Consider the following 19,575-nt stretch of genomic DNA (forward strand, 5'->3'; position numbering starts at 1 on the left):
ATTACAAAGTAATAAAAAAAATCTTCAACACACAAATAAATATATAACACATAAGAATAATTTTATTATTTGATAAAATAATTTATAATACAGTCATAACAATGTCTTAGTGATAATTTATATATATGCATCAGATTTTTGGTTAATTATTATCATTTTTTCTAGGTGAGATTTAATCGGCTTTCCATTTTCTTCACCTTTTTATATAATATGATATTAGGATGAACAAAAAGTCCTAAACAAAAGAATGATCTTCTTTTTCTCATTTAAAACTTCAATTAGGATTTTAATTGCTTCTGGAATTGCTTCTCCATTCATTTTATTCTTCCAATGCTCTCCCAAATCCTTTCTTCCATAGCTCATGTTAGCGACCTATAAAATCAATTCAAAAGAAACCATCACAAACATCCTCAAACGCGTCTTTATTTAGAGTCATGTGCCAAGTACAATCTAAATTCATAATCCACTCCTTTCTAGAGTCGATTCTTGAAACTACTAGGACATCAGATGATTCATAACCATTTTGCACAATGGTTGCATTACCATTAGCCTTTCCACCATGATTGTTCAGACGATCAAGACATACTTTTCTTGTATGACCCTCCTTCTTACAATGATAACACTTAATAGCAAGAGAATTACCACCATAAGAACTATGGAGAACTTTACCCTTCTTCTTCTCAAACTTACCATCTTTCTTCAAGAATTTTGCTTTAATAGACAATCCTTCGCCAACTTCGTTCAAGTCCTTAGAGTACAAGACAAACTGAACATCTTCAAATGTCAACAAATCTCTTCCATACAAAAGAGTTTCTTTGAAGTGATTATGAGACTTTGGTAAAGCACACAACAACAACAACAACGTTTGATCTTCATCATCAATCTTGACCTCGATATTCTCGAAATCAAGAATCAACTTGTTGAACGTACCCAACTGCTCAGCCAAGACTTTGTCTTCATTTATCTTGAATGAGTACAAAGCTTGCTTCAGGTAGAGACGATTGACCAATGATTTTTTCATATACAAACCCCTGAGTTTGCCTCACACACCCAATGTCGTCTTTTCCTTCGAGACCTTTCGGAGAACCTTATCACCAAGGCTCAATACAATTGCATTGTGGGTTTTTATCGATCATTGTCATCCTCTCCTTCTTCAATATGGCAACATCCATCTTCTCCGATCCTTTCAATGCTTCTAATGAACCTTGTTAAATAAGAAAGGCTTGCATCTTCAAGCGCCACAAACTAAAATCATTCACACCGATGAATTCCTCAATCTCATACTTTATTGACGACATATTCTCCTTCACGCTCACCTCACCAGTTTGTTGTGAACTGATATCGCCAAGAACAAATCAAAACATGAGATAAAGATTGAGCTTCTTGAACAAACACAAGAAACCCAATTAGGTTTTACGAAAGAGAGAGAAAAAGGAAGAAGAAGAATCAGAATTGGTTAAAATTGCTTTACTATTCACTTATTCAATAAGGGTTTAAAGATTACAAGTGAATAACAACAATTAACCTCTCCCAACAACTTGGGAGAACTAGTCTATTTATAGACTAATAAGTTAACTTAAGCAACGAGCTAACTTAAATAATTGGGCTTAAACAAAGGTCCAATTCGACTTAGAATATAAGTTAATATATTTTGATAACGTGCTTGAACAGACTTCTCCTACAGCATGCACAACTCCTGTCGAAATATCAAGCTATCTCGGTCGAGACTAAAGTTCGATCCAAAATCTCAAATGATTGATTCCACGTCTAGGAAAGAAAAATTACTCTGATGCCAGTTGAAATTTTGTTCTTGAGGGAACATATGTTGGATACGATGTTAGGACAAATGGTCCAACTTGTTAAACCAATATGACAACAATAATACAATGCATAAAGCAATAAAATAAGACAAGAGTTTGGTAATCCAGTTCGATGAAATCACACTTATGTTTAGAGGGAACTCTACCCAAGAAAGGAAATTCACTACTTTGTATTATTATAGTTAGTCTTATAGGAACACCAACCCCGTGATGTTCAATGCCTCTTTCTAATCCTAATGACTTTTTATTTAGGATTCCCCATAAATTCGAGAACCTCTATGATTTTCTCTCAATCACTAATCCCAAGTGATCAACTTCAATAACAAAGATGTTGAATGTTAAATTTATAACTTAACTAAGACAAACCAACAACTATGCCAAATGGCTGAAGCAATAGCGTCGTGTACAAAAACAAAATCCAACATTAATTCTTATGATATGAGTGATCGCATTAGCATGGAATACAAGTAACAAAATACTCAAAAATCCTAGCACAAAGAACTTAACCATAACGCATAAAACTTCTTCTCAAACATGAGATTTGAGTCTCCTTAAATAATAATGCATACTAGTCTTTTCTCCTTTAGATTTCGGATTTAATTTCATCCAGAAAAATAGTTAAATATGTTGGATTTGATTTGCTCCATAAAAATCTACAACAAAAGATATAATTTGTTATATTTCAAATACAAATTTAAATCTCTATTTAAATCTGATTTGATCTTCAACAACTGTCGAACAAATCACACAAATGTTACTAAACAACCTGCAACAAATTTGATTGAATCTCAATCAAAAAAATTGCACCTAACAACATCCATCATGCCTTGCTGACAAAAGCTAGATGTTGCACTACACACATGTTAGAACATCATGTTTCACATGTTGCACCAGAACATCCAAATTAACACTCTTCGTGAATTCTAAATCTTCTCTTAAGAGTGAATCTTGGATTAAATAAATCTGAACCAAAACTACAATAATATTTGTCTATTGTCATACGCCATATGTTGCAGCACACATGTTGGAACATCGTGTTCCACGTGTGTCCCTTATGCACAAGAACAACTTGAACATACTCCATATTGTTTTTTATAATGCAACCAATCCAAACAGAACCACAATAAAAATAAATAATAGAAATTTAAGTAAATATTTGGTGTTAACAGTAAGAATGCTTGCTAGGGGTAGATTTCATCATTGTATATTTATCATGTACGCTCATAGGTCAATAATATGCTCCTATAGTCAGCTATTAATATTACCACATGTTGTTCTCATTTGTATCTCCTCTAAATTTCAATGTTATGAAATTATTACATTACCCAATAGTCTGATAAATCGGCTATTAACCAACGTTAAGCATTAAGTTCCAATAGTTATAAAGAAGCAAGACTTCACATCAATCCATACTAGATTACATGCAAATATTGAACCTAATTCGATCTTAGGCATTAGTATCCAATATATGATTATCTTGGATCTAATAATTATAAGCACCTTTTGATGTCTGGTTACACCATGAAAATAAGTTTTAGGTTGCAAAGCTTAAATAGACATTAAAAATAAAGAGTCATCAATATTAAAACTTGGGTAGAATTATATATAACGCAATAAACTATTTACTACATGGATATAATGACTATATCTAACCCCCAACAATAGATATTTTATCTATGCTTACTCATGGTTAGTGTAATAACATGTTTGTCTAAGAGTCAATCTTGAAAGTGTGATATGCCCTATCACTTTAGCAGGGTTTCCACCTTCAGGTTTCCTCTTATTTTTATGTTGTAGATCAAAGTGAACCCACTCCAATTCCGTACTACCTTGATCCACCGAAACTCCTCTAGCAACTAAATTGGAGGCCTTTATTTTTAGGCAAATTTCTAAGGCTCTCGCTAGGCGCGCCTTCTTCTCGCCTAGTGCGTCTCCTATGCCCATGCCCTGCTCTGCTTTGCCTGCTACCTTGGTCACTAAGCAAGGCCTACATATCTTCCACGTGGCCTTAGCCGCCTTTTCTCAGCCAACACACCGCCTCTTCGAATAACGAGCTTACCCTTGCTTCACCATGAAGTAGTTACATATGTTCATGCCATTTTATCACATGTTTCACGCCCAACAAGCCTGGTCTTTAGGGTTGCTTCTCTGGCTTGGGTTGTGTTTGTTGAATTGCGGATTTCGAGTCCTTTTCACCTATTTTCAAATAATATGTTCTAGGAAAGTCCAAACAAGTGTTTTCTTGTTTTTTACTGATAAATTAGAGGTTTTTATACTGATTGCTTTGTCAAATAAGTCAATAAATATCCATGTATTTCACGTAAATCTAGAACTCATCATCATCAAAAATACAAAGACAAATATCCACTATATTGTGTAAGTTATAAAAGGATGAGTAAACATTGCACTTATAATTTATAACAAACCTCAAAGGATTTTTTTTCCCAGTGAGTTCTGGTATGCTCTTGCATATGATTGGTGCAAGAAGCACACATATGTTGTGCATTCATCCCACTGGTAGCTCAATCAGTGTTTGGTAATTGAGTTAAATAAATATAAGTAGTTAGGATTCAATCTTTTTATTTATATGTGAAGATATATCAACTTACACAAGTGAAACACTTTAGAACTATCATTACACTCCTCAATTAAACTAGTCAATTTCTGTGTACACCAAAACTAAAACATCTATACCTGAAAATTCAATATATTGGCACTAAACTACTACTGTCAACAAACAGAACACAAACTTTACAACTAAAAGAATGAAATGAATTAAGTTTAAGACTTTTCAATCAATTTTAATCTCACACATAGACTGGCTAGTATTGAACTCTTCACAACCATCACCATCCTCATCAGAAACAATCTCATCAATAGACAATGGCAAATCAGATGAGAAAGTTAAGGTTGGTTTCACTTTTGGCAAAGCAAATGGCACAGCTTCATTGTTAAGAATCTGCAATACTCTTCTCATAGTAGGTCTCTCAGCACTATCAGGATTAGCACAACTCAAACCCAACATCAAAAGCTTCTTCATTTCCTCAACCTCAAACTCACCATTCAACCTCTTATCAACAGTCTCGATTATCTTCCCTTCCGAATACAATCCCCAAACCCAATCCACCAAGTTAACCATCTTTTGACCCTCTCTTTCGATAGGCCTTCTCCCACAAGCAACTTCAAGTACAACAACACCGTAGCTGAAAACGTCGGTTTTATCAGTGGCTTTACCATATTGAAGATATTCGGGTGCCAGGTATCCCATTGTTCCGGCAGTTAAAGTTGAAACAGGACTCTTATCATGATCCATCAGTTTCGCTAATCCGAAATCACCCAACCTAGCATTGAAATTCCCGTCCAGCAAAACATTCCCGGTTTTGATGTCTCTATGAATCACTCTTTGCTCACATTCTTGATGAAGATAAACCAAAACAGAAGCTAAACCAACAACAATGTTAAACCTATTAGACCAATTCAACAACTTCCCCCTTTCAGGTTCTTTGTACAGCATCTTGTCTAAGCTTCCATTAGGCATGAAATCATAAACAAGAAGCAGCTCACCTTTCTCAACACACCAACCCAACAACTGAACCAAATTCTTGTGCCTTAAGCCAGCAATAATGGACAATTCAGACAGAAACTCGGTCTTCCCTTCGTGAGAATGCCTCGATCGCTTCACTGCAGCTATGGTTCCAGAAGATATGAAGAACGCTTTATACACAGTACCAAACGAACCGTGGCCAACAATTCTACTAGGATGAAACTCCCTTGTAGCAGATTTCAATTCTTTGTAATCAAACTCTCTAGGACAAGCAACAAACCCGGGTTCGAAATCCTTCAACAACTTTTTCTTCATCACCTTCCATCTCAAAAACGAATAATACCCCAACAAAGAAAAAACAACACAGAAAAAAACAGGACCTGCAACAGCGAAACCAAAACCAAAACCAAATCTCTTCTTCGAATTAGAAGAACGCGATATGTGACCGTTACCGTTTATCGCATTCCCGATAACAGAATTATCGGAAACATTGTGACTATGCAACCGAGGTCTCGCAGGTTCAAACCCAATAGTGTAGAAACTCCAACTTTCAATTTGATGAAGTTCAGTACTTTTTTCAGCAGAAGCCGAGAAACCAACGTAAACATCTTCATTATCTCTAAAATATTCTGAAAGATCAACATTTACAAAGAGAATAGGTTCAAGTGGCTTAGTAGTACCGGAATAGCTCAAGAAAACAGAAAGAGAATTTTGATCAGTCTTGTAATCAATCCAAGAAGTGATAGTGTTGCCACTCTTGAGATCAATTCCATTGAAAATAGGGTCAACAGTTCGCAGAGAGTTCAAAGTATCAATATTGAAACCGATATGATTCTCGTTAGGGTCATTGAAACGGGGGTCGAACCGAGTATCGAATTCAACGGCAACGAAGTTTGTAGGAAGGCCAAAAGGAGAAAAAGAAGGAGATGGGGAAGATGTTGATGAGAGATTATTGGGGGAGAGGAAGAAACAGATGCCATCACCGAAGGAAGTGGGGTTATTGGGGTTTGTGATGGAGAAAGAGAAGGTTGTTGAGAATGAAGACGTGGTGTTTGTTTGTTTGTCAAAGAGAGAAACTGGGTTTTTGTAAAGGATTGCACCGGTGCTGAATGTGGTGGGTTTTGTTAGTGAAATGATGCGGTTTGTGAGAGAGGAATCGCCGGTGAAGGTGATGTTTGTGGTGGTGAAATAAGGGAAGTCTAGTTGGATGTTACCGGAGGCGGCGGCGAGGATGAAGGTGGAGAAGAGAGTAAAGAGGGTTGGTTTGAAGGGGTGCATTGTGGTGGTTGCTTGGAGAAGAAGAAACAAGAATGGGAAATGGTGGAAGAAGAGAGCGTTGACGCGGGAATCGGTAGTTAGTTAGTTTCGGTTTAAACTGATAGGTAGTAATGTAGAGTGGTTTTCGCAAGAGAGAGGGTGCTAATAGCTAAATAAATTTCAGATATTTATTACTAGTACATAGGATATGGAATTAGGCTAGATATTCAAAAATGGACCCAACTTTCTTCATTCACGAAATGCAACTTTTAAGAAAGTATGTAACTTTGTATTGATGAAATGATGAGTCTCTAGGTGCACTTTTGTAATAATTTTCGAACACATTTTTAAATTCATAATAGTGGGTTCGGAAATATATTTTCATAATAGTCATTATGCATAAAGTGTGTTATAAATTTGACATTTATTAATAAATGTTTGTTATCAATTAAACCATACTGTAACTAATATAATTCAATTAAGATGTTGTGTATTAATTTAATTAAAATACATAATCAAATATCATTATTGAAAAAATACAAACCATAATATAAATATTATTAAAATACTAGTAAAATTGAACTACCGGGTATAGCTAAATCTCAGTTCCTTCTCTTTCTCATGTATTATAAGACATTCCATGCATCGGCTAGAATGGTATTTATAGTGGCCCTACAAGAGTGTCTTCCAAAAACTTCTTTATCTCTCTATATATCACTCGCGTAATAGCCATGATACACTGACATGCATGTAACACATCAACGACATGATCTGCCCTAGCCTGCTCCTTCTATAATATCTCATGATGAGTTGACCTATGTGGATCTCCATGAGCATCTGATATCATGTAAGAATGTGACACTCTAATACCATTGGATGTAACCAAATACACTACTCCATGACAGAGGAGCTGACACACTCCGTGCTTCCTCTGGTATCAGATGATTATAAAAATCATCAAACATCGCATCAACATATCTGTGGACGATAGTGGGAGAAGCATGCGTGGTTAGGTCTCTTGTAAAACCCTGTAGAAACCCGAACTAGAGCATGACTCGATCAAACAGATGTGGATACGTCGGGTGTGACCTGCAAGTCAACCATTCGGAGTAGAAGGCTATGTCATCCAAAGGATACGTTTGACGGTGATCGTGTATGGGATGTAACATATATCATATGCTGCAATGCAGTCAACAAACACTCAGGACGACCTGATCGCCTGATTCTCTCATAACGGGACGAAGGAGCAAGCATGTGGCCAAGTAAATTTCAAAGAGATAGTGGGTGTTAATAGCTAAGTAAATTTCAAAGATTAATATTTGTTATTATTAGTGCATAGGATTTAATTGAAATATACTGACATATAAAAGAATTTTACACAATCGATTAATTATAGACGTTGGATGTTGCGAAGAATTTGACTTTTATTTTAACCATCTATAAAATAATACAAACGGATGATGGTGATGAATTGATCGTGTAAAACTTTTTACATTGTCCGTGCATAATAATTAATCTCTTTTTGAAAAGAGATTAATTGTTATGCATCTCCCGTGTAAAATATTTTACACAAAGAATGCATTATAATTGTCTTTTCAAATAAAATAAAAGTCAAATATTTATAAAAATCTAACTCTTATAATTAATTGATATTTTTACACTTTTAATACATATCAATTAAATTCTTTTGAAAAAAGTTATTAGTACATAAGATATGAAAGGAGGCTAGATATCTAAAAAATGGGCCTAAGTTTTCTCATTGAGGAAATACAAATATAAAAATTTGGAGTTGCTCTTGAAAGTTATCAACGTTTAAGTATGATGTTTAAGTACTAGAAAAATTGGTCAAAAGAAATAAAAAGAAAACTTTATAAATATAAGAAGTTTAAAATGGCTTCTTCAAAAAAATTGTGAAAAAGAAAAGAAATATGAATAGAATCAACAAAATGCATTCTCTAGTACCGAGTGACCAAACAAAGAGTGATATGAAAGGAATCAGGTAACATAAGGAAAACTAGGTATCTAACTCCAAAAATTTAAGCATATTATTCTAAAATATCTTACCCTGACATAAGTCACATTACAGCCTTGAAAAGACCTCAAAAGTGTGTGTTTAAATATGACTTGATGGACTTTGTTAGATATTTTACAAACTCATTGTTAAATGTTTATGTATGTTGATTGTGTGATTATCTTGTCAAATTGAATGAATAAAGGAAAGATGAGAGACATGTTGAGTATTTGTATTGTTGGAAGAACTTTTTAGAGTTAATTGAATTGAAGTAGGGAACATACATGTTGATTAAAAAAATAAAGGTGACGTTAATTGGTAAGGGTAAGCATTTTATTTCTGATAAAATTTTCAATTTGCAGGCAGATTACTTGAGGACAAGCAACAGAGTAAGTTTGAGGTTGTTATGACACTTTGTCATTATGTAATATTTACAAGTATTTTCGACGGAATCGACAAAATTATGAGTCAAAGCCAAGCTAAAATGATGAAGAAATGAGAAAAAATGCAAAAGTGGTAGAAAGTAGAGACTTGGAAAAAAAATAAGAGGAAAAATGGAAGAAAAAACAACATTTGTCACTGGATTTGTCGCGCCCGCGATGCTTTCATCGTGGGTACGATGAAGCAATAGCCAATACGATCGCGGTGATGCAAAATTCTAACACGTTCTTTGCGGCTTTAAATAGAAAAATGTGGATACTTTTTTAGGGTTTCGAATTTTAGAGAAAAAGTGACGACATGAGCTTTTGTGGGCGATTTTGGAGAGCATTGGAACCATTTGAGAACTTATTTTTCATTGATTTTGACGAATACTTTTTATCAACTCATGGTAATTGTTAATTGCATTATGAGTAACTAAGATATTTAGATCAGGTCTTTTGAGATGAACCTAATTGTACTTTATTGGATCATATGAATGTTTGAGATTATTTGATTTCTTTTATGCTATAAATATTATTCAATTAGTCTTGTGTTCATTGCTTTTTGTGTGTTGATGAGTACACTAGGTGATTTATAGATGAACATGGATTATTGAACGCAAGTCTACCGATCTGAACTAAGGAAGTTGTTCAACTTAGTAATTAACTAGGAATATATAATTATAAGTTGTGACTTTGGGATTAACGAACTTAGAAAACCTAATTTAACTTTGAATTGGCCTTAGAAATTGTGAATTATTGTTTAAATTTGTGAGTTACACGCCAAGAAATTGAGTGTAGTGGTCTTGCTAATTCGCTATGTAATTTTTGTGTAATTGTTAATCATCTGATACACATTTCATCAACAAGTATAATTAAGGGATTTGATAAAAAGATCTAATCGCTTTTCATTATCAAACTTTACTCTGAAAGTTTTTCTTGTCTTTGTTTTCGTACCAAATTATTTTAAATCGCATTGTTATTACCTTGTTCGAGTTCGCAATCCATGTGGAGACGAATTATTTCATTACTTCGACAATACTAGTACACTTGCTAGTTTAGTCCATCAAGTTCTTTGCGCTGTTACCAGTGATTGTTGATAATTTCAACAAGGAAATATTCGTGCAACATTTTTAAATTTAAATTTAAATTTTATTTTTGTGAGTTATTTTTAGTTTGATTTTTGATTTTTGAATTTCTACTCGTAATCTGTTTGGTTTGGTGCACAACTACTAAGGTATTGTTTGTTTGTTTATGCGAGGTTCAGATTCGATACTGATACTGATAGATCCAGAAATCGAAAGAACAACACGCACGATTCGGAAAGCAAAACGAGAAGGACCGTAAGTCACGAAAGAACCAAAAGAAGAAAGAGAAGAGATGGACGCTCCCGCGCGATAAACGTTGGGAGATTATCGCAAGAGAACTGATGCTAGACAAATATCCTTAGAATTTCAACAAATAATCCCGTGACTTTTGATATTAAGAATTCTATAATTTTAGGTTTGAAGGATAACCATTCGACGGGCGAGCAATCAGTGATCCTTGGAAACATCTTGCTAAATTCTACGAAACCTGCTCAACGTGTAAACCGACAGAGGTAACTGACGATTAGGTAAAATTAAATTTATTTGATTTTTCTTTGATATGTTGCGCTAAGGATCGGCGATAATGCATACCAAATGATACTATTATGACCTGGAAAAAACTAGAAGGCAAGTTCTTAGAGATGTATTATTTGAATGCTCATTTTGTGGAGAGAAAAGTTGTAATCTCCGATTTTGACCAGAACGAGTCTGAATCCTTATTTGATGCATGAAAAAGGTTCAAATTATTACTACATAAGTGTTTGAATCATAATATGAGTGTTATGGAATAAATGATGTAACATCCCAACTTTAGTTATTTACTTTTAATTGAATTTATATTAATTTATTCTATTAATTTGAGTGATATATTTGATTTATTAGTAATTTTATTAAATATTATAATCATTTCAGAATTAGGAAAAAAATTATTTTTTATTTAAATTGGAGAGTGAGGGGTGATTGAGTAATAGTTGAGGTGTGATGAGGATTAGGAAAATATTTGAATAAAAATAAAATAATTATTTTGAGTATTATTTATTAGGGGTGTTCGCGGTGCGATTTGGATAGATTTTGAAGCAAAATATCAACCGAGCCAAAGATAAATTTATTTGCGGTTTGGTCGATTTTGGATTATTAGTTAAAAATATATGATTCGATCCGATCCAATTTCATATGATTTGATTTGGATCTGTTATTTGGATATCCAAATTATAAATTATATTTTTATTAATATTATAAAAGTATTAATAAATAATAAGTTTTATATAATATATAACACATACTATATTAAAAGTCAATATTACAAAATGATAATGATCGTTTATGGTTGAAACAAATTAAATAATAAAAATAATAGATTAATCAAACTAATAAATAGTATTTACAAAAATAAGTATCATCTAATAATAAATTAACATAACATATCATACTAATACAAAATAAATAAATATAAAAATATATACATGCGATTTGGTTTGAATCGATTTTGAAAAATCAATTCGAAATTCGATCTAAATCGAGCGATTTTTACAAAATGTCATCCAAACACATCTAAAAATTATGTTACACTAAAAAATTTATTTAAAAAAATATCAAAATAAATCGGACCTTCTAAAAGAGGAGAATGAATTTTAAAGTGAATTGATTTTGTAGAATTGATTCTGATTATAAGAATCAAACATCTTAAAATCATTTTGGAATCAATTTTACTTTAAAAGAATTAAACATCTTAAAATTATTTTGGAATCAATTTTACACCCCTAAAATTAATTTTACCTTTTTCAAAGCTAAATCAAACATAAAATTTGCTTATCCATCTCCGCCAAATAAAGTGGTTATCCAATCCTTTTCATAAATTTTTTACAACCAAAATTTTGATTCGTAATAGTTTCTGCGTTATTTTCTTGTTGTCATGTAATATTATTTCTTAAAATATTTTTAATTCACTTACTCTATTTTAAAATAAATGGTCATTTTAATTCTTTTTCACATTAATTAAAAATTATAAATAAATGGAATCCTTTATCATTTTTCAAAGTTATACATTTTGATTATGATATTTGAGTAGAAAAACAAATTTTATTAATATTTTAAGAAAAATAAAATTCATGATAACAATGTTTTCAAAAGTAATAGTTTCATCATTATAATTTTAATTTTTGAAACAAACACACCTTTAAACCTATTCAAACAAAAATGTATTTTGTTTTCCAAATATTAGAAGTCATATGAAGCGGTTAACCAAATCTAAATGAATAAACCATTTGAGTTAAATCGGTTTATTTTGGTAAAATGGTTAAGGTTCTGATCTGGTTCAGACCCGTTTTATGAAATTAACCACTTCATTTCTCCCTAACCCTATGCACGCTTTCGATTTCGATTTCGATGTTCTTTACCAAGAGAGTGTAGAAGACCCTGAAATTGAAACCGCTTAATTGCTTTTTCTCCCTCGTTGCAGTGAGTATCAAATTCTTGATATAGATCTAAACATTACCATCATAATTCATTTAAAATTCTGTTTTTTATGTTCCAATTCTAGTCCTTTAGCAAAACTTCTGAGTTCATTGATCTTATTTTCTTCTTTTTGGTGCATGAATTAATCAAGGAAATAAATGTCATATATTGTGTTTTGTGTTGAGATCTTATTATTACTTGTGTTTCTAATGATTTCAGGCCATGGATGTTCCATTGCCATTGGATAAATTAGCTTTAGAACTGATTAGTAATGAACCCTCTTCTGGAAGTACAAGCAAGTAGGTTTCTCTATTATATTCTTTGTGCAATTGTTTGAGAGAGTTTTCTATTGAACTTATTCTGAATTATGTAACTATTTTTTTCTGCAGTGGCAAGATATATGTCATTCTGGTGGCAACTGGAAGCTTCAATCCACCTACTTTGATGCATTTACGAATGTTTGGTGAGTTTCATTTGAAGCTTTGATTCATTCCTTTGTTTTCGCTGCAGCAAGCTTGCCCTCGGCGGCAAATTGTTATCTCACTTCCCTTAGGCCTCTATGACAGTTTGGGTAGTCAAATCAAATCTATATGATTTTATTTAAATACTTCTAATATAAAAAAGTGATATCTTGATTTTAAGTTCATTCTTCAAGATATTGATTGTTAAATGGTCGGACATTTTTGTTTTTAGCCTTAGTTTAGTGGGATTAAGGGGACAAATTAACAGTCAGATTCATCATGTGAAAAGATTATGGACTGAAATTGTTGCCGGATTAGTGTAGATGCATAGTGTGATAATCGTTTACCATTTACGGTGGTTTTCGAAGTAGAAGTATGTGCAAATTCCAATTATGAAATTCTTGCTAAAACACATGTTGACTATGAATAAAGTATGCTATATGTAGAGTTCAGTGTATACCCGGATCAATATTAAACCATAAAGATAAAATACATACAAGATTTTCTATTGAAAATAAGCTCTTTTTTTTTAACCAATAAAATGCTACTTTATATAAAAATCAAAACATATGTACAACTGTGGGGGCTAGACCTGACCTAGAAACAGAACAAACCAAACCAAAAAAATAAACAGATCCATTTTCAAGCTTTACAGCCGATATGGCCTTATTGTGAGCATCCAACTCTCCCATCTCCCCATAATTCTCCTTTATTTCTATGGGAGATGGAATAACTGGGTCCCCTAAATAAACCTTGGTTGTGAATTGTCCTATTTTTAGCGTAATGGAACCAAGGGGAATTTGTTTTGGCATAGGTTTATTAATCTGCCCACTATCATCTAGTGGTGTGTCAATTCCTCACCTGCTATCCATTTGACCCCAAGATGATTCACTTGTGCCTCCTTAGTACCCATCATTTTGTCCTGGTACGAATCCTGCAGAGGTGCATCCAGTTTATTCATTTTCATTAGAAGGTTATCTTTTTGGATCTGTTGAATGGTTGACTTGTTTTTGCTAATAACATTTTGTACGTCAGAATAATGCTTAGAGTGATGATTTGGATGTGTAATGATACCTGACTTAGCTTCCTCAGTCTCCTTCCGCATTCTGTTCTGTATATCAATTGAAGTCTTGGATGTAATCTGAGCTTGAATTTGTTGATGCGGCAATGTTGTATCATATTTGCTCTCCATAGAAACTGCCTTTATGTTCTCCTTGATTGGTAATATTTTTATTCTTTGTTGTTGGTTGTAAAAGGTAAGTTTTTGATCCTTGCTGTGTTCCTTTGATTGGCAGATGGACCAATTTGTTGTTCATGGTTGCCTTGTGGTCCTGATTTTCTTCTATGTTTAACTCTGGCTGTGGAATGCCCTGTTGATCGTTGAATTTAGTACCTCAAATGAAGTTTTTTGAGTTTGCATGACAGGAAATCCTGCTGCTTCTTTCTGGTGACTTTCCTCTGGCTTTTGTACCTGTGTGGTCTTCAGAATTTTCTTTTGCCTGTTATCTGTAATTGTTAAGTGTTATGGTTGAAAAGTTGCCTTAAAAATCCTAGAATTTGATTCTGATATCCTACTTTCTTTCTCCAGCTGGGTGTTTCCTCTGTGTTTATCCCTGCTAACATGCCAAAAGAGTTATGGTCTTCTACCAGTGCTGTTTGTGTGTTGCCTACAATCTGCATAGATACTTTTGAATTTTCTTTTTGTGGTTGGTTTTCCTGCCCCCGAGTTTCCTCTCTATTATTTGACTGCAAACCAACTGCCTGCCAACCTTCCAACTGCTTCAATTTTGTATCATCCATATTACTTGACTGCAGACCAACTACCTCCATGATTTCCTGTTCGCTCCCTTTGTTGTTAAGCTGACTTTGCCGCAGTTCTTGGTTCAGCATCTCTCCTTGTACATGAAAGCCGGAGTGCTTTGTTTTTGAACTATCTCTCTGTTTCTGTCATGGTGTTCCTTTGGCCTGCCTTCACTTCTAACCATTGCCTTGATGTCTGCTTTGAACTTTTCTCCATTTTAGAATGTTATGATGCCCAAGAATCTGACTATTATGGCAAAATGCAGGCCGTCTCTCATATATTAATTCTATCATAAAAGCAAATGATGTTCCGAAGAGTTGGCTAGTTGTTTTTGCTTAGGATCTGTGGCTTCCTTTATTATTAACTTCATTTAGTTATAATCTATCAGTTATCATGTAAATGAAGGTAAAGAGGAGAGAGAGATATACGTGTAGAATGTTCCTTCTTATTAACTTTAATTACCATTTGATGAGATGTGATTGGCACAATCCTGACTTCTGAGCGCCTCGAATTTTAAATTTTATTTTCTGCTTGTCTGATTTTTTTATTTTGGATATAGAGCTTGCAAGAGATGCATTGAATTCCAAAGGTTACTGCGTAATTGGAGGGTACATGTCACCTGTAAATGGTGCATACAAGAAAAAGGTATGTCACTGTCTAACAAAGAGAGAAAGACATCCTGACTTTATTAGATACATACATCTCTTTAGAATAATTGTCAAGTACGTCAAATGATTTAGTGAAAACACATGTTTGGTATGCGCGAGACACTGAAGTTATACATGATTCAATGAGCAATCTATTGTGAGATTTAAAACATTCCTTAAATTATTTTTCTCCTAGGGATTATTTTAGACAAGGAGATCAAATTTTGAGATGATATTTGTCATGAAGCAATTATCAGAAGCCTTACGATAGTAGGTGAGAGTGCATTAATGGCTTACATCCTATGATGCATAGGTACGGGTACGGTACCCGGTGCGGGTACTGGTACCGGTACAGGATACGGCATTTTTAAGAAAACCAAGGTACAAGTACATTAATAAGAAATAAGAATTTTCTATAAAATGTATGAGTAGAGAACTAAATTGTTAGGTTCATAACAAAACACCACTATTAAAAATTGAAAAAAAACAAAAATAAGTTAAAGATACAATAACAAAAAAATTAAAACACATAAATATACTATATTGATATTTGAGAAAACCACCAATTTCATTCAAAACCGAATAATGAGAAAAAATGAAGTACCACGAGTACGGTACGAGTACCTGGTACAGGTGCGTACCCGGTACCGGTACTTCACCATTTTAGAAGTACCCATGCTTCAGAGTTACATCTAACACACCTTCTCACACAAGAGCCCTTTTGACTTGAAGTGGGCAAGGCACTGGCTCACCCAACTTTTTCCTGTAATTAAAATGTTATTTAGAATGAAAGCATTAACGGTTGAACTCTAGAGTAGACCACTTGGTCATAGAGACTCTGATATGATATCATGAACCAACTATCTCAAAATTCAGTTATTAAGTGAAAGATCATAATTGGTTTTATATCTAACAACACTATTCATGTAATCATGACTTTTATGCTATCTGCCTATATATAGATTTCACAGCTTCTGTTTTGTTTTCTCATCGTCTTTCACTTATATGTTGATTCAGAACCTAATATCTGCTAGCCACCGAATACAATTATGTCATTTAGCCTGCAAAAGTTCAGAATTTGTAATGGTTGATCCATGGGAGGTACATTACTCTTTCTATCTGCTAGATTTTACATATCTTCCTTTTCTTTTTTTTTTTTTTTTGTATTTAGAATACTTCAATATTGAAACATTTGAATTTTGAGAAAGTTTGATGTCACAACTATTGCAAAAGCCGAGAACTATATCAGTTTGGCTGGCCTGATTTCTTACATTTTATTTTTATGTGGTTACAAACTCCTACAGGCAAACCAAAGCTCATATCAACGCACTCTTACTGTCCTGTCCAGAGTCCACACTTCTATTTGTGAGACAGGGTTGGTATCTAAAGGTATGCTTGAAAGACAATTCTTCAATAAGAGCACGTTAGTTCATTACTGTCTCAGCATGCTTCCCCTCCCCATCGTAAATTAAAATCTTGGGGGAAGAAACGGAAAGAAGAAACACCGGCTTTCTTACTTCTCTTTTAATATTGAAACACTGGTCACATTGATGACATTTGAAATAAAAAACATGTAGTCTTGGGATTACTTGTTCATTTACAAATGTTTTGCTTAGATATTTCCTTGTCTCTTTTTATATCTTAAATTTTAAACTGCATTAATTATTTTTTTATCAACATATTATACTCCTAATTATGTTGCATTTTTTTTACTACCTGTATGATGGAAATAAATTAATTCTCTCTTCTGAAGGGTAGACTTGTAAAAAAAGTACCAATTGTCAACAAATTTAATAATACTACCAAGCTTCTTAATTCCCATGATTTAGTCAACGATGTCCTATATTTTTAGGGAGGGGTAGTATGTGTTTTTATTTCAGAGCACATTTTTCTGCATCTGATTCTAGGCGGTCTATTAGCACCAGTATTTTTGTAATGTCTTGGTGCTATGGGCACATAATTGGCAGCCGATTTGGTTCTGTATTGTACTAAACCTTAAAAGTGGTCCGTATGTATATGTTGAGTGTCAGAAGATATGACCGCAGCCTAAAATCTGCATTAATAGTTTCTTTCAATTGATTTAAATTGTGTGCTAAGATTTGATTTCTTTCTATTCCTGATTCTCATGATGGTGTAAAAGCAATAAAATAACTTGCTTTTGTATGGATTAGTGTAGAATCTCTGAAAGTCATGCTTGTCTGTGGTTCTGATCTCCTCCATTCCTTTGCTGTTCCTGGGATATGGGTTCCTGATCAGGTACTTACGAATTAACTAAAATAGAGAAATACAATGGCGTTTATATTTAGATCTAGGGGTACTGTTTCTATACGCACAAACTCCACCAGAGGAGTTGAATTGATTCTGTGATGACGTTATTGTTACATTTTAGATGGTTATTAAGTTAAGGAGGTTTTTCTTCTTCTAAAGGAGATACAACTTACTAGGCATGGATGGGGTATAAATATATTTCTCGTATGCAAGTGATTTGCCATTTGTTAAGGAAAAAATGGACTAAAATTGTCATTTTATATTTGCACTTTAGGTTAGAAGTATCTGCAGAGATTATGGCGTAGTATGCATTCGCAGAGAAGGACAAAATGTTGAGAAGACTATATCCGATGATGAAATTATGAATGAAAATCAGGTATTTTGAATGAGATACAACTTTCAAGCTTTCTGTATTTGGTTACATTTTATTTTCGAAAGATGGTCTGCTATGTCTTCAATTCATTGCATTTTCCATGTTTTTTTGTTGGAAAGCTTTAAAAAATGAATTGTTTTGCTAGCTTTAATACGAAATTAAATTTTCCACTGCATTTTCTTAGGTTAATATTGAAATTGTAGATGAACTTGTACCAAATCAAATCAGCTCAACAAGAGTAAGGTAATAACACTATCATCTTGTTTTACTTTAAGGGAGACATTTTTTAATTTTAATGTGTTTATTTATTATTAATTTCAGGGAATGCATTGCAAGAGGATTATCAATAAAATATCTTACTGCAGATGAAGTCATTGATTATATCAGAGAACATAAGTTATACTTAAACTCGGATGATAAATAATAATTCATCAATATTGGATATTAGATGCTTTATTTGCTCTGCAAGACTCATTAGGTACATAGCTACATAATGGGTCTGTTTTCAATAAACAGTTGATTTGGTGTTGTAAACTTGTAGGTAAATAAATATTTCACAATTCACAAGATAAATGCAAAATTTAAGAGAATAGTTTAAGTTGTAAGCTTTAACAGCTTAACTTAAGTACTAGTAGTTCTTAAATTTAATCCCTTAAAAGATTGTATTCACTTTTAGTAATTTTCTTTTGTAGGGACCATTTTGAGGACTAAAAATATCAATATATATTGTTAAATACAGATTTCTCTTACAAACTAAAAGGAGGTTACAAGTTGATTATTCAGTAGTGTATGTTCAGCACATAATCACTCTTTCACATTGTCTCATCATCTCTGCATCGGAAAACATTACACAAACATGAAAATAAATGTCATCAAAACAGTATGCATTTTGCTACTGCAACATCCCAAAAACTATGTGTCTAAGGAATATCGATCAAATAATTTACATGATGCGAAGTTGCAAATTCAACGCCCACTTTGAAGAGGTGGCGTCAGATGAATTCACCTAGTACTGCTAATCCAATTGGCGCCTGTGTGTTAATTTACAAAGGAGGCACCAGATGGTCTAACACGTATGTGTGTTTCGTAATTTTTTTGAAAAACTATGTACATTTTAGCTAAAAATTGAAATCAGACTAATTGATATTAATATTAATATGCGTTAACACAAAAAAACTAATTTCGTTGATCGGGATGACCTAACCGACCTCCGGTTCCATATCCCTTAGCTACCCGAACGCGTGACCCTAATCCACGTTGATGATTCACCCTAGGTATTTGAGTATCTGAGGGGTCAGGAACATCACCACCACCTGCAGGAGATTGCATAAGATATTCAGATAAATCCGCGGAGTCTTGTGTATGCATTGAAGCGCTACCGTCATAACTTAGTGTGTGACCCATGCTAGAGTAGTTGGACTGTGTTTGAGTT

The 19,575-nt window shown here is 33.4% G+C and overlaps 2 protein-coding genes and 1 long non-coding RNA gene across 4 annotated transcripts; 2 read left to right on the plus strand and 1 right to left on the minus strand.

Moving 5' to 3' along the window:
- Window positions 1-4,425: 4,425 nt before the first annotated feature.
- On the minus strand, window positions 4,426-6,771 carry LOC127117579 (probable L-type lectin-domain containing receptor kinase S.7). The gene has a single exon (XM_051047642.1). It carries the CDS (start codon window positions 6,640-6,642, stop codon window positions 4,612-4,614), a length of 2,031 nt encoding a protein of 676 aa, XP_050903599.1. The 5' UTR covers window positions 6,643-6,771; the 3' UTR covers window positions 4,426-4,611.
- A 5,525-nt stretch (window positions 6,772-12,296) lies between these two features.
- On the plus strand, window positions 12,297-18,735 carry LOC127117580 (nicotinamide/nicotinic acid mononucleotide adenylyltransferase). Of its 2 annotated transcripts, none has more exons than XM_051047643.1 (10): window positions 12,297-12,596; window positions 12,813-12,892; window positions 12,983-13,056; window positions 15,415-15,500; window positions 16,520-16,603; window positions 16,807-16,891; window positions 17,679-17,758; window positions 18,045-18,146; window positions 18,328-18,386; window positions 18,465-18,735. In XM_051047643.1, the coding sequence occupies exons 2-10, from the start codon at window positions 12,816-12,818 to the stop codon at window positions 18,565-18,567; spliced, it is 750 nt and encodes a 249-aa protein (XP_050903600.1). In that variant the 5' UTR covers window positions 12,297-12,596; window positions 12,813-12,815; the 3' UTR covers window positions 18,568-18,735. The 2 variants fall into 2 exon arrangements, with proteins under 2 accessions (XP_050903600.1, XP_050903601.1); XM_051047644.1 differs by having other exon boundaries at window positions 12,388-12,596; window positions 18,328-18,381.
- Window positions 13,063-15,408, plus strand: LOC127117581 (uncharacterized). The gene is made up of 3 exons (XR_007801996.1): window positions 13,063-14,275; window positions 14,350-14,501; window positions 14,643-15,408. It is a non-coding gene; the product is annotated as an uncharacterized LOC127117581 (long non-coding RNA).
- Window positions 18,736-19,575: the final 840 nt, after the last annotated feature.

This window comes from Lathyrus oleraceus, chromosome 2, assembly GCF_024323335.1.
Source record: "Lathyrus oleraceus cultivar Zhongwan6 chromosome 2, CAAS_Psat_ZW6_1.0, whole genome shotgun sequence".
NCBI lineage: Eukaryota > Viridiplantae > Streptophyta > Magnoliopsida > Fabales > Fabaceae > Lathyrus > Lathyrus oleraceus.

Bases quoted from the DNA above. Each gene is read 5' to 3' on its own strand.
- LOC127117579 (XM_051047642.1), bottom strand. From the start codon at position 6,642: ATGCACCCCTTCAAACCAACCCTCTTTACTCTCTTCTCCACCTTCATC.
- LOC127117580 (XM_051047643.1), top strand. From the start codon at position 12,816: ATGGATGTTCCATTGCCATTGGATAAATTAGCTTTAGAACTGATTAGT. The intron at 15,501-16,519 runs GTATGTCACTGT...ATGTTGATTCAG, and splicing joins ATGGTGCATACAAGAAAAAG to AACCTAATATCTGCTAGCCA. The intron at 18,387-18,464 runs GTAATAACACTA...TATTAATTTCAG, and splicing joins ATCAGCTCAACAAGAGTAAG to GGAATGCATTGCAAGAGGAT.